At 39.4% G+C, this 14485-nt stretch overlaps 2 protein-coding genes across 6 annotated transcripts in view; both read right to left on the bottom strand.

Annotated features, from left to right (window-relative positions):
- LOC111346036 (target of rapamycin complex 2 subunit MAPKAP1-like) overlaps window positions 1-12718 on the bottom strand; it is a 103448-nt gene extending 90730 nt beyond the window's left edge. Inside the window, exon 1 of one of the 2 annotated variants that reach the window (XM_088760324.1) lies at window positions 12331-12718. In XM_088760324.1, coding sequence (XP_088616450.1) covers window positions 12331-12349 — 19 coding nt within the window. In that variant the 5' untranslated portion in view covers window positions 12350-12718. The remainder of the gene's footprint in view (window positions 1-12330) is intronic. The other variant, XM_088760323.1, reaches the window with a different exon arrangement.
- Window positions 548-11072, bottom strand: LOC148731263 (target of rapamycin complex 2 subunit MAPKAP1-like). Of its 4 annotated transcripts, XM_088760376.1 has the most exons (8): window positions 9978-11069; window positions 4726-4787; window positions 3998-4105; window positions 3518-3591; window positions 2842-2896; window positions 2345-2424; window positions 1116-1260; window positions 548-725 (listed from the first exon to the last, which is right to left on the bottom strand). In XM_088760376.1, the coding sequence occupies exons 3-8, from the start codon at window positions 4032-4034 to the stop codon at window positions 610-612; spliced, it is 507 nt and encodes a 168-aa protein (XP_088616502.1). In that variant the 5' UTR covers window positions 4035-4105; window positions 4726-4787; window positions 9978-11069; the 3' UTR covers window positions 548-609. The 4 variants fall into 4 exon arrangements, with proteins under 4 accessions (XP_088616502.1, XP_088616503.1, XP_088616501.1 ...); XM_088760377.1 differs by lacking the exon at window positions 4726-4787 and having other exon boundaries at window positions 3998-4100; window positions 9978-11072; XM_088760375.1 differs by lacking the exon at window positions 9978-11069 and having other exon boundaries at window positions 4726-5170.
- Window positions 12719-14485: the final 1767 nt, after the last annotated feature.

Here is a 14485-nt window from a genome sequence, read left to right on the forward strand (position 1 = left end):
ATTTCGACTGTTTTTCTCTTTTTCATTTTTCGGGTAACATGACTCAAATCTCGGGCGACATGACTCAGGCCTTGAACAAGCAGCTATTGTTATCATGGCAACAAGAGAGCTGCAACCCAAAAAAATGGGCATTTTTGTGCATCCCCCGAGTGCCTAACTGCATGCAAAATTTGAAGGGGTGTTGAAAATTTTCATTTCCCAAGATGTTTGATTCTTGCAGAGACTTGTTCTTAACTACTGTGTTATTTATTTAAACTTGAGGAGAATTTCTAAAATTAGGTACTGTACCTCCTCGAAAAATGTTGGATGAAAGAGAGGGCATTTATTGGAGGAAGGATGCCTAATCAAGGGGGGCACTTGTTACTCTCCTGTAATGACTCTGCTGTAGGTTTAAAATGATCTAAAGTGGCAATAGAAACAGGTTTTTCTTGTATCCCTACGATTTAAGTGAGTTAGGGACAAGGGAGATTGCTTTATGAACTCTGTGGCTTGGGGGGGGGGGTGGGTACTCATTGGAGTGTGGGCACTTATTTGAGGAAATACAGTATAATTTTTATTAATCAATCATTTAATAGTGTGAGAAAGCTTCAGTAGTTCTTGTTACAATGGCTATGATCTTAAACATCTTCTTTTGTCAGATTTTCTTTCTTTGGAAGACAAATATTCTGATCTTTTCCCACTTATGTTGGACTTGATAATGTGATTGACCTGTTCCACTATTTCTCCTGGAAAAACAAACAAACAAACAAATATAAACAGCAACAACAAAATTAATGTTGAAAAAACATTCTTTGTACATCAGGGAAAATTGTTGCCCAATCATTGAACCCTTCGATGCCTTAGGCTGACTAAAATACAATTTCTCCCTACAGTATCAACCCTGAATCAAACAGTAAGGTACTGAGAATAAAGGAAATGATCACCAACAAAACAGAGGCTCTTGATTGTTAATATGGAGAATATGCATACTGATGTCCACAAAAAAAAACTGGTAGGCTAGCAAATAATAATCAACTTACTACCAAAAATTGACTGTCTCAAATGCTCTTTGCTGTGAAAAATTCTGTTTGTTGTGATAAAGTACTGTATGCAAAGAAAAAGACAGAATTTCTCACCTGCATCATCAGCATGAGTTTCAAAGTCGTAGTGTTTAAACTCGCGTGCATTTTGACTGAAGTAAACTATTCTGAACACAGATTTTCCATTGTTATTCACTTCATTTAGGTCACAAGCAGCCACATTTTCCATATCTATTGAAGTCTTAAGAAAAAGTGATTTTACAAGTTAGTATTAAAAGGAAGAGGTAACAGGACAAATCAGATAAGAAAAAGTTAACATCGTACTGAGGGGGACATTGGGGTTTGCAGTGTTGGGGTGCTGACTCTTCTTTTTTTTAATGGAGTATTGTGGTATAGAACAACTTGCATTCTGGTGTTGCAGTGATCTCAAAATTTACGATATATGATGTTTGTAATTTCAAATGAACAGTTTTTGGTGAAATAAACCATTCCAGGTGTTGCAGTTTATTCTTTTGAACAAAATATGCGATACATTTGAGTTAAACTTTAATTAACATTAGCCAACTAGCCCCAGGCCACTTTTGTTAATATTTCACTTGACTTATAGACCTCTACAACACGCACTATCAGCCAGCCAAAGACCGGCACCTGGTAAAGATGAGTGAAACCAGATCAGATAAATCCTGAGGCTTAAACTATATCGTGGTGTCGGTGTGTGTTGATAATATTTCTTGCAGTGATGCGGTGTCTATTCTATTTTGTTTGCAATGTTGTGGTATTCAGAACACTCCATGTTCCCCTCTGTACTTGAGGCAACAGCTCATGCAGCCAGAGGTTATCTTGGTAGCATGAATTGACTTTTATTTCCCCCCCCCCCCATCCCCTCCTTAGATTGGGATGCCAGTACGCCACAAGGTTTCCCTGCAGCATTTGATCTGAGGTTTCCCTGATAATTAATCCCAGTACAGTATCTATTCACACTCTATTCTTATCACTTGTCTGTGTTGGTCACTCATGGGTGAGGCAGAAACGGTAGCTAAGGACCTGTCTACCTGTGGGGTGAGACAGAAAGGGTAGCTAAGGACCTGTCTACCTTTGGGGTGAGGCAGAAAGGGTAGCTAAGGACCTATCTACCAGTGGGGTGAGGCAGAAAGGGTAGCTAAGGACCTGTCTACCTGTGGGGTGAGGCAGAAAGGGTAGCTCAGGACCTGTCTCACTGGCAAAATGCAGTCAAGTGGAAACCTGCAAATTTTTTTTGTTTTGCAGCCATGATCAAAGTATTCTCTCCAAATTTGAGCAGATGTACTGTCAGTGATAATACTTACAAATTTTTCTTTTCCCCAACACTTTTTTGCTGACTTGGGTTGAAGTACTGGGTCAATTTCTATCTTCTCAAGAGAAACTCCTGGAGGGCAACAGAGAAAGTGATCAATAAAGAAGTTAAATGAAATACAAAAGGAAAACAAATTGGAATAAAACAGGAAAAAATGAGATGAGGTGCAGGTACCGGTGGGGAGAGCATTCCTCCCACTCTGTAGAGAGGGGAGGGGGAGTGTAACATTCAATACTTGTTTAAATATGTTTGAGTTTAGAAAAGGTTTAGAACTGAGATACACTGAGGAGGGGCTTGGAAATTAAGCAGACTTTGAATTTGACATGATTAGCAATATTTGCTGCTGAGATTGCATTTTATATTGTCAATTTCACATGCTATTGAATATTGATTGAATTCTCTTGACCAATCAGATTTTTTATAGTAAGATGTATTGTATGAAAGTCAGTGATGAAAGGGCAACAAAATAAATATCTGTGAATGATTTACTGAGCTGTATCTCTGTCAGAGTCCTCAGCTTTTGCAGCATGCTGACCCTGTATGACTGAGGAGTAAATAATATTTTCTTTTCACTAAACAAGAGTGTATGTTAAGCAACAAACCAAGACAACATCTGCAATAATAGAAATATTGGGCAGTCAGAAGGGCAATGCAAAGGAAAACATTTAAAAAAAAATTATACTTTTATTCAGAATTTTTCCATTATGGCTGTAATGGTGTCACATCTTAACCTCAGCATAATCTAATTTATGTGAGCAGCATTGAGTCCCGAATGAAAACTTAAAGAATTTGCCCTCAAGGTTGTTCATGCACACTGAGACCAAGAAAAACAAAGTCTTTAGATGTAATTGCAGAGCTATTGTCCTGCCCATCAGATTATTTTGTTTTGCCATAATTATGTCCTCACTGCCATAACTGTTGTGGTTTGCTTAAACCTTTGACCCTAACAGTGACCAGCATCAAATTTCTCCTTACAATATCACCCCTGAATCACACAGTGAGGTCAGGAGAATAAAGCAAATGATCACCAATTAAATAAACTCTGATTGTTTGACAAATTCTCTTTGTCAGCACTTTAGGAAATGTAAAGAGAACAGTATGGATAATGTGCATACTGATTTTAGGGTGTAAAGAGTTAAGGTCCCTAATTATGTGTTACACTTACCCTGTATGTATAATAAGTGTAAGCTTGGAACCGAATTTTAGGCTCTTCCCTTTCTTCATCATGATTCCGTTTTCCTACAATTATATCAACAATAAAGCCAAATGGCAAGTCAATCTCCAATCAACATAATTGTATCTTTTATTTCAGACCCAATCATTTGACCCAACTTGGCTATATTATTTAGTATTATTTTCACAATTTAATGTCAAAATAGGAATACCATTTGTTTTATTTCATATATATCTTTTTGGTCCAGTCTCCCAGTTTGTTCAAAAGTGTTGGTATTAAACGAAAAAAACAATGTGACTCAGAAGCTTAAAAAAAGAGCAATTTGCAAACTGTTTACACTCAATCTGCTGTGAACCAAGCAGACTGCAAGAACCAACAGTGATGCCAAAATGGATGTACAAAAAGAAGTTACTGCGAAAAGACAGCACTTATAAACTTACGTGTAAAGTGGGCTAATTAAAATCTACTTATGGCCAAATCTGACGAGACAGAATTCCATTGTTCCCATGCTTTCTAGGGTTGCATCGAGACTAATGGGAACCCCTGGCTCTGACTGTTTTTCCAAGACATATTCCTTGGCTATGTCGAGTTAAAAAAGAAAGGATATTAAAGAACTCAGAATCAAACAACACATTGTAAAGAATCTGCCTAAAAGAGCTGTGAATCTTCTTGAAGATTTTCTTTATACATGGTATTTAATGCTTCACTCTGTCACTAAGCCACAGAAACTCCATAGTGAGCAAGGCCCATTATGAAGTAGTTTTGGTTTTCAATTAATTTTAATACTTGTAGTGCATGGTGTGAATTAAATAACAAAATAAAGGAACTATAATTATAACAATGGCATTTTAACAGTGGTTATTCAATGTGGTGGCTTTCTTGTCCACTGTTTCCTGGTCGAATTGGAATATTGTAATGTTGGTTTTTGTGGAAGGGAGGAAAACTGGAGGACCTGGAGAAAAATCACTGAACCAAGGATGAGAACCAACAACAAACTGAACTCACATGTGATGCCAGCTCTTGGAATTAAACCCAGGCAACAGCGGTGGGAGGCCAGGACTCTCCCTACTGTGCAATCCCCAGCATTCCCATGAGACTTTCAGCATGAAATTGACTTGGGCAACCTTAAACACTACATATTTCTGAAATATTTTATTATTGAGAAAATGTTTTTGATTCTACAAAATATTTGAGCTTACACTGTTACCATGATCCCTGATGAAGGTTTGTGAGGCATTGGTTTAGTAGGACTGGCATCTTTCTAGAAATTGTAATGATCAGCAAGGAGTTAGAGAACAACATAATATTTATTTTAGACTTCATAGTTATAAGGTACTTGGTGTGTTTAGAAGCAGTAAAGCAGCAAGGTAAATATTATAATTATCTACCACCAGCCACCGACATTGAGGTAAGTGGTTGTTTTAGTATAAAGTAAAACAACTAATTTAAAAGATAATACAGTTCAAAAAGATGATTTTTCATGTTGCTCTGTCATTTACTCTTGCAACTATTACAATATTCTCTGGTGTAAATCCTGCCTGAGTTGCTAAGTGAATAACAAAGGATATCTGGAGTTTGAGTTGCCAATCAGAGTGCACCTTAAACACTATCCACTGTTTTAGTGTAAATAATAATAATAATAATAATAATAATAATAACAATGCAGTAAATGGTTTGAACCCGGGGGTAACATGTGAAGGTGTAGTCTGATCGTCCGGGTGAGTGTAGTCCTGAGAAGGACTGTTGTCGGTGGCAGTGACTGACGTTTCGACAACCTGTGCGGAAGTCATCATCAGAGTCAAGTGAGTGATTGTTGTCAGTAGAATGTTCTTATTCCAGTTCGTGTGAAATGATCGGTTGGTTTTGCCGTGATGTTATTGGCTGTAAGACTCAAGTGACGTAAGTCGTTCGTGATTGGTCTGTTTCGGTCTGTCGGTAAAGCTAGGTTGTTCTTTTTCGGTCGTTTGTGATGTTTATGTCGTGAATGAGTCGTTTGTATGGGGCGGGTAGTTGTTGACATCTGTTTAGGGGAGTCTGTTCTAAGTTAGTAAACCAGCTTTCCAGAGTCAGTCGTTGAAAATAGTCAGTGCTGTAGGTTAGGCATTGCGCAGAGTCCCAGTCAATGTTGTGGTTGGTAAGTCGATGGTGTTCAGCAATGTGATTGCTGACATCACCTTTCCTCGTCGCCCGTCTGTGTTCAGTCAGTCTTGTTGTGAGGTTTCTGCCAGTCTCACCGATGTAGGAGGCTTGGCAGTCGGAACAATTGATCTTATAAATCGTTCCCTGTCTGTTCCTCGGTTCGTCTTTGTCTTTAACGTTGGTTAGTAACTGACGTAGTGTGGTGATGGGTTTGTGGGCGACGCGGATATTGAAGGGTAGTAAGATGCGCGAGATGTTTTCAGACATACCTTTTATGTACGGTATGGTTGCTGTAGTCGTAGGGGTTGCGGTGTCGTTTGTTTCGGTAGTGGTAGTGGGTCGGTGAGTGTTTCGTCGGATGAAGTCGTTGTTGTAGTTGTTCTTCGTAAAAACACGGTGAAGGTATTTGTTCTCGTCGGATAAGCTGTCTGTCGAGTCACATACTAGTTGTGCGCGTCGTGTTAGAGTTCTGATAGTTGTGGCTTTGTGTGATGTAGGGTTGTAGGATGACTCGTCTAGTAATCTGTCGGTGTGTGTCGGTTTCCTGTAAACTGTCGTTCGTAATGAGTTGTCGTTGTGGCTTACCAGGCAGTCTAGAAAAGGAAGTTTGCCATTTTCTTCGACTTCTCTGGTAAACTGTATGTCAGTGTTTTGTTCGTTAAGGTGGTTGTGGAATGCGTCAATTTCGTCGTGTCGAACGGCGGTGAATGTGTCGTCAACGTAACGTAACCAAAGCGGTATCGTTTGTCGGCAAGTCGAAAGGGCGCGTTCCTCGATGTTCTGCATCACAATTTCTGCTATAACAACAGAAACTGGAGACCCCATGGCAGTGCCGTGTAACTGTTTGTAGTGTTTACCGTTGTACTGAAAGTAAGTAGACGTTAGGCAAATGTTTAGCAAGTCCATGATGTCGTCTGTCGGTAGCGGTAGTGGTTCGGTAGATTTTCGGATTGCAGTCTCAGTGCATTGTAATGCTAATTGAAGTGGAATACTTGTGAACAGTGATTTCACATCAAATGACACTAGTTTGTAGTCGTCAGGTATCTGAACAGTCTTGGTAGCGTTAATGAGGTCTTCAGTGGATTGTAGTTTATGTCTGGATTTGTCGGTTAGCGGTTGTAGTATTGTCGTCAGGTACTTGGATAGTTGGTATGTGGGAGAGCCACAGAAAGAAACAATAGGTCGCATCAGGAAACCAGGTTTGTGTAGTTTCGGCAAACCGTAGAGTTTCGGTGGCTGTGGTACCGAGCACCTCAGTCGATAGTACCGTTGGTTGTCAAAGGCGTTCGTTTTCTTGAGTGTCAGTAGTTTACTGTTGAGTTTACGTTGAAGGGCAGGAGTTGGGTCACGTTTGAGTTCTTCGTAGGTTCGTTTGTCGTTAACTAGTGCGTCCATTTTGTCGTGATAGTCAGTTTTGTCCATAACAACCGTAACTCGTCCTTTGTCGGCTGGTAGGATAACTATGTTTTCGTCGTTTCTCAGTCGTTTCAGTGCTCATTGTTCGTCTTTAGTCAAGTTGCTGTCATGTAGTGACGTTGATTGTATAGTGGAGGCAATTCTGCTTCTGATGTTATCCTTGGTCGGCTCAGATAGTTCTCGTTGCCGAGACAGGGCCGCCTCAACACTAGATAAGAAACAATACCTTCTAACTTTCAATACTTTCTAACCTTCAATACTTTCTAACGCACGGCATTCACGGAAAACAGCTTTAGTGTTATAGTATGTAGTTTTAATTTTAAATATCTTAGCGTATGTGATATGTATTTTTATAGGCTGATGAATTGATCGTGTCTAAATAAAGATTACAATACAATACAATACAATACAATAGATACAATAGCCTCAGTCGGTATGCGTTTAGGTGTTACTGAGTGTTTTAGTCCGTATGATAGTACCCGAGTTTCAGTCTTGTCTAAGGAACGACTATCACGACAAAATGGACGCACTAGTTAACGACAAACGAACCTACGAAGAACTCAAACGTGACCCAACTCCTGCCCTTCAACGTAAACTCAACAGTAAACTACTGACACTCAAGAAAACGAACGCCTTTGACAACCAACGGTACTATCGACTGAGGTGCTCGGTACCACAGCCACCGAAACTCTACGGTTTGCCGAAACTACACAAACCTGGTTTCCTGATGCGACCTATTGTTTCTTTCTGTGGCTCTCCCACATACCAACTATCCAAGTACCTGACGACAATACTACAACCGCTAACCGACAAATCCAGACATAAACTACAATCCACTGAAGACCTCATTAACGCTACCAAGACTGTTCAGATACCTGACGACTACAGTGTCATTTGATGTGAAATCACTGTTCACAAGTATTCCACTTCAATTAGCATTACAATGCACTGAGACTGCAATCCGAAAATCTACCGAACCACTACCGCTACCGACAGACGACATCATGGACTTGCTAAACATTTGCCTAACGTCTACTTACTTTCAGTACAACGGTAAACACTACAAACAGTTACACGGCACTGCCATGGGGTCTCCAGTTTCTGTTGTTATAGCAGAAATTGTGATGCAGAACATCGAGGAACGCGCCCTTTCGACTTGCCGACAAACGATACCGCTTTGGTTACGTTACGTTGACGACACATTCACCGCCGTTCGACACGACGAAATTGACGCATTCCACAACCACCTTAACGAACAAAACACTGACATACAGTTTACCAGAGAAGTCGAAGAAAATGGCAAACTTCCTTTTCTAGACTGCCTGGTAAGCCACAACGACAACTCATTACGAACGACAGTTTACAGGAAACCGACACACACCGACAGATTACTAGACGAGTCATCCTACAACCCTACATCACACAAAGCCACAACTATCAGAACTCTAACACGACGCGCACAACTAGTATGTGACTCGACAGACAGCTTATCCGACGAGAACAAATACCTTCACCGTGTTTTTACGAAGAACAACTACAACAACGACTTCATCCGACGAAACACTCACCGACCCACTACCACTACCGAAACAAACGACACCGCAACCCCTACGACTACAGCAACCATACCGTACATAAAAGGTATGTCTGAAAACATCTCGCGCATCTTACTACCCTTCAATATCCGCGTCGCCCACAAACCCATCACCACACTACGTCAGTTACTAACCAACGTTAAAGACAAAGACGAACCGAGGAACAGACAGGGAACGATTTATAAGATCAATTGTTCCGACTGCCAAGCCTCCTACATCGGTGAGACTGGCAGAAACCTCACAACAAGACTGACTGAACACAGACGGGCGACGAGGAAAGGTGATGTCAGCAATCACATTGCTGAACACCATCGACTTACCAACCACAACATTGACTGGGACTCTGCGCAATGCCTAACCTACAGCACTGACTATTTTCAACGACTGACTCTGGAAAGCTGGTTTACTAACTTAGAACAGACTCCCCTAAACAGATGTCAACAACTACCCGCCCCATACAAACGACTCATTCACGACATAAACATCACAAACGACCGAAAAAGAACAACCTAGCTTTACCGACAGACCGAAACAGACCAATCACGAACGACTTACGTCACTTGAGTCTTACAGCCAATAACATCACGGCAAAACCAACCGATCATTTCACACGAACTGGAATAAGAACATTCTACTGACAACAATCACTCACTTGACTCTGATGATGACTTCCGCACAGGTTGTCGAAACGTCAGTCACTGCCACCGACAACAGTCCTTCTCAGGACTACACTCACCCGGACGATCAGACTACACCTTCACACAATAATAATAATACACACTATTGAGCAGAAACATGTATTGCAGAGATTACCCTCCTATCCATCAGTTTACTTCTTGAAAAGTGGACTGGGGGGACAAGTGGACTAACCATATCAATCTTGGAGGGGGGGAGAGATGATAAGGGGGAGGAGATAGAGGGGGAAAATGGGAGGGCAAGGTGGGGACTGATAATACCAAGGGGAGAGGGAGAAGGGGGGATGGGAAAGAGGATAGAGGGGGAAGGCCAGAACAAAACCCTTAGAGGGGTTGGAAAAGGAGAGAAAGGGAAAGACAATCCTAAGCCTCTGGGTTTTGGCAATTCAGGTACAGTGTATATATGCTAAGCTGGGAACAATCATGTGGGCATGGTGTTTTTCAACATCTAATCAGCAAAACCAGGAACAAAGGGGAAAGTTTATAGTTCGTGATAAAAGGAAAGGGAGGAAAGCTACCAAAATATAACACTTGTTTAGTAGTAGTAAAAAAAAAAAAAAATTGGCTCAGTTCTTCTAAAGAAAATGTCAATTTTTCCTAAGTTACCTGAACCAAAGCCAGACAATTTAAAAAAAATTTCGTAATTTGCTCCTTGTTCTCAAGCGCTACAATACAAAAAAAAATTGGAGAGAAATATTGATACACAAACACCTAAGAATAATTAAGTGGCTGAGAAACTTGATACTTTATCAAAGAAGCAAATTAAAATGATTGGTGCAGATTCATGACAATATGTCATGATACTGTACATAAATCTTATTCGTATTCTAGACATGTACACCTTATTCCATGGTTTCACATATAATACTTGGCGATAGGTTTCAAGTTGTGTAGTGTTGCTCAGAGTCCTCAAGTGGCAAGGAAAAACACAAACAATAAGCAAAATGTCTACTTGTATCATTTGTCAAACTTGATTGAGTGATCGAGGTACCAGAATCTCTTACTGCACTGCTAAATTTCATTTTTGAGTTTTTTGGCTTCTTAAGTTTTCAGATACATCCTATTATAATAGTCTTCCTGAAAATAGTATCAATCAAATGTGGCCTGTGTGAAAGATGAAAAACATAAGAAAAGCCATTGCTGGAAATGAGCCAATATACCATAATCTACAAGTATGGTAAGTGTATGCCTCAGTTTAATATTAAAAGGGAGCTAAAAATGTAATAAAATCAAATAATGAATGAATGAATGAATGAATTTCTTATTTATATTGCGCCCTTTCTATACAATATTCAAAGGCGCAGTACCCCCCATCAATTTGATAGACATTACTTAAACAATAGAGTGTTTCTGTAAAGGAACTACCAGCTGATAGTTGCCCCGCAGAAATTTGATGTTCTCAAAACAAATATGCTAGTTTTAAGAACATCAAATTTCCAAGGGGCAACTATCAGACTGATAGTTCCGAGACATAAACACTCTATTGTTTTTATTGTTCACCACTAAATTCTCTTCCGCGCCTACAGCTTGTCACAAATGTCAATAATTCGCAACTGTACTTTGGCGAAATAATACGTTATACCTGTCAGAATTGAAAAGTCACCGTTTTTGCGATCTTCCTAACTTCGCAGCCGTCAAACTATTCAAAACTTTTCAGGGATGAGTAGTATCAATCCAGGTATTTTCTGCGGATGCGCACTATCCAGCCGGGTATTTCCCGCGGGGGGCACTATGGGCTGATAGTGTCTCTCCACAGATGAACACTTAATTGCGTCACATGATCGATTTAAACCAATAAGAACCGGAGAAAATTTAGTGCTGAACTATAAACAAAGATAGACCACAACACCGGGAACTACGTGCCCTACTCTTTTCAAACAGTATGCGGGTAATCTTTAACGTCCCACAAATTCTTTATCACATACAAGGGCTTGTGAGACGGGACCTCCATTTATCGTCCCTATCCGAGAAGACTAGAAAGTCTAACCCTTTGCAGATAATATTACTGAGGCAGCACTTTCTTTTCAGTTATTTTAAGACCCTGAGTGTTGGTCCAGCTGGATTTGAACTCACGACCTCCCGCACAACAGTCCGGCGCTCTACCAATAGAGCCAACCGAGAGGTGGTTGATAATTTAATTCAACATTTTTAATAAAACAATTATTCTACTCACACTTGTTTGATATGAGATGATTATAGCCAATGAGGTGCTACGCGCCTCGTTGGCTATCTATCATCTCAAATCCAATGCACGCTTTTGGAATAATTGTTAATTAATCTTTAATTCTGCTATGAACCCATCAATTCCCATGAGTGACCAAGACAGAATTTCTCCTTAAAATATCAATACAATATCAAGCAGGCAAGTGTTGCGAATAACCTTAAGAAAAATATGCTATCAGTTGATGCAACACCAAATTCTCCAAACTAACATTAGAAGATAATTTGGATATATCAACAAAGTTGAAGTGGTAAATTGGCCACCGTAACGATTACAAAAGCTGATGTTTCGAGCATTAGCTGTTCATTGGAGCGAATAGAGGAATTGTGGGTTGTGTGCTTTTAAAGGCAGAGAATGGAGCTACGTAATGTAGCTACGTTACGAATGTAGCTCCATTCTCTGCCTTTAAAAGCACACACAACCCACAATTCCTCTATTCAATCTGACGAAGGGCTAACACTTGAAACGTCAGCTTTTGTAATCGTTACGGTGGCCAATTTACCACTTCAACTTTGTTGATATATCCAAATTATTTCGTTATTCCCACCGACGCGGCCCCAAACAGTTTCTTTCGAAACTATCAGCCTTTTAACATTACAAGAATTCTATGGCAGACAGGGAGGAGAATTACTAAATAAATCAGATCTTGGGATTGAAAGGGTTACAAAAAAGTACAATAATTTTTTTTTTTTAGTTAAAAAATTTACCACTAATTGTGTATGTTTTTTCTTTCTATACCTGAGACTGTGACCATCATTGGCCTGGCTCTTTCCTCCTGCAGAATCAAGCATAAAATAAAATATCAAGTCAGTTCTGGCAATGATCACTCATTTCTTGACTCAGTTCAAACCCCAACTTATCTCAGGTGACACTTAACACTGAGGACCCATCAGATCATGGCCATAAAATCTTAGTGAACCAGTGAATGTACAGATTCTTTTAACCCACACAAGTGATAAACATGTAATTTATCCCAATAATATTCATGCATTATTCAACAAACAGTTAAAGATATTATTGAAACTTATCAGGTAGAGGTTGTTATCTTGATCAAACATCAAATTCCCCTAACCAATTTACAAGGAAATGTGAAGCAGCTAGAGGAGAAAATTAATAATCCTCAGTTAGGAATTGAATGGTTAATAAACTAGTTACTTTGTATCAAACTGTTAAATATGCGTCACTCTTCATTGCATAACATAAACTGAGGTTGTTGACCATGAATACCTCTGGTAGCTTGTTAAAAATATCTTGAGCTTTTTTGTACTTCCTTGGAAAGCCTAGGGGGGAAAAGACTTCTGTGAGGTATAATCAAACTTATCATTACAAATGTTTGATAAACTTTTCTGGTAAACTCTTTTTTTTTTAAATTGCTTCTACACAGTACTGTAATGATTTGCTTTTAAAATGGTTGGCAAAATTACCATAAGATCAACAGTAATTCAGAACCAATTTGCACATTCAAGTAAACTCCTAACCCTCCCGGAAAAAAAAGCCACTGACATCCACATCATTCTCCACAGAAATGGTCATGTAGCGTTTACGGCGACCAAAATCTAAATTCTAAAGTTCAAGGGTGTGTCGCTCCAAAACGCGGTTAACGAGGTGTTTGGGACTATTTTACTGATCAAAGTGACAACCCAAAGTTGACTGTTTGCACGAATCTTTATTCTTGAAAGGCAATCGACCACGAACCACGATCAATGACGAAAATAACGACTATTCTGACCGTCAATCTATCGAACGATCGATCGTAAACTGAAACAACAATACAACGAAGTTCTATCAATCTAACAAAAAGCCGCGGAATACATGATCAAAGAATCGCATGTTAAATACTGGGCTCTAAAGTCTATAACAAGATTAACAATACAAGTGAAACAGAACAAAAGTTTGGAAACAAATTAAAAGAGTTTTGATGACTGATAAACAGCCCATTGTTCTATCTAAATGATGGGCGTTCACTGACTTGCAAATTGGCACGAATTTGGCCTTTAAATGTTAAATCTATACAGATCATTGCGATATTTGTTTGTATATTGTCGCCCAACACTGAAAAGACTGGGGAGGAAAAAACAAAGTTACAAACGTACTCACATATTGGTCCCGCTTGTGCCAGAGGTTGAGAAAACGAAAGGGCGAAAGTTCACCAAGGCTATTCAAAACTTACGAAGAACTGATTAAAGGGAAGCTAAATTTGCTTTTTATATGCGCGTGGTAACGCTGAAAGGTCCGATTAAAAAACAAATAGAAATACCGAAAAACAGATAAGCATTGTAACTATGTGGTTATCTAAGATCATTCTGAAATTAGTGAACTAATCAATAATCAATCAAAAAATGAGCTTTCTGGCTAATGTCCTTGACAGGTCATAAGCTTTGTATTTTTGTTTGGAGTTCAAACTCAACATCAAGTTTGTTCAGAGTGCCACATAACAAACTAACGATGCTTACTAACCTCCCTTGCTCAAGACCATACTTAGGAATATTGTCCCTCAGTCATTTTTATATGAACCTTGGGCCATATTGCCAATATTCCTCAGTGTGGCCCTCACACTCGGTCAGTTAGAAGTTAATATTTCAAAACAATGTTTTTTCAAGTTCACAAGGCAACCAGGTGGACAATCAGACATGGTTTGTCTGAATTACAATTCATAGACCCAACAGTTCAACACTCCTGTCTCAAGTGCCTTCATCAGGGATGATCTAATCTGGTGGTGAGAACCTATCAGTTTTAATTCCCTGTACTCAACACTTTTGTAAATAATCTACCAAAAAGTGCATTGAATCTTCTTGAAGGATATTCCTTGATACAAGGTAAGTTCTTCAGTCTGTTGATAAATGTCAGTCACGAAATTTGAACTTTGTCTTATTTTTCTCAAAAGGTTTACTTT

Source organism: Stylophora pistillata, chromosome 5 (genome assembly GCF_964205215.1).
Source record: "Stylophora pistillata chromosome 5, jaStyPist1.2, whole genome shotgun sequence".
NCBI classification, from domain to species: Eukaryota; Metazoa; Cnidaria; class Anthozoa; order Scleractinia; family Pocilloporidae; genus Stylophora; species Stylophora pistillata.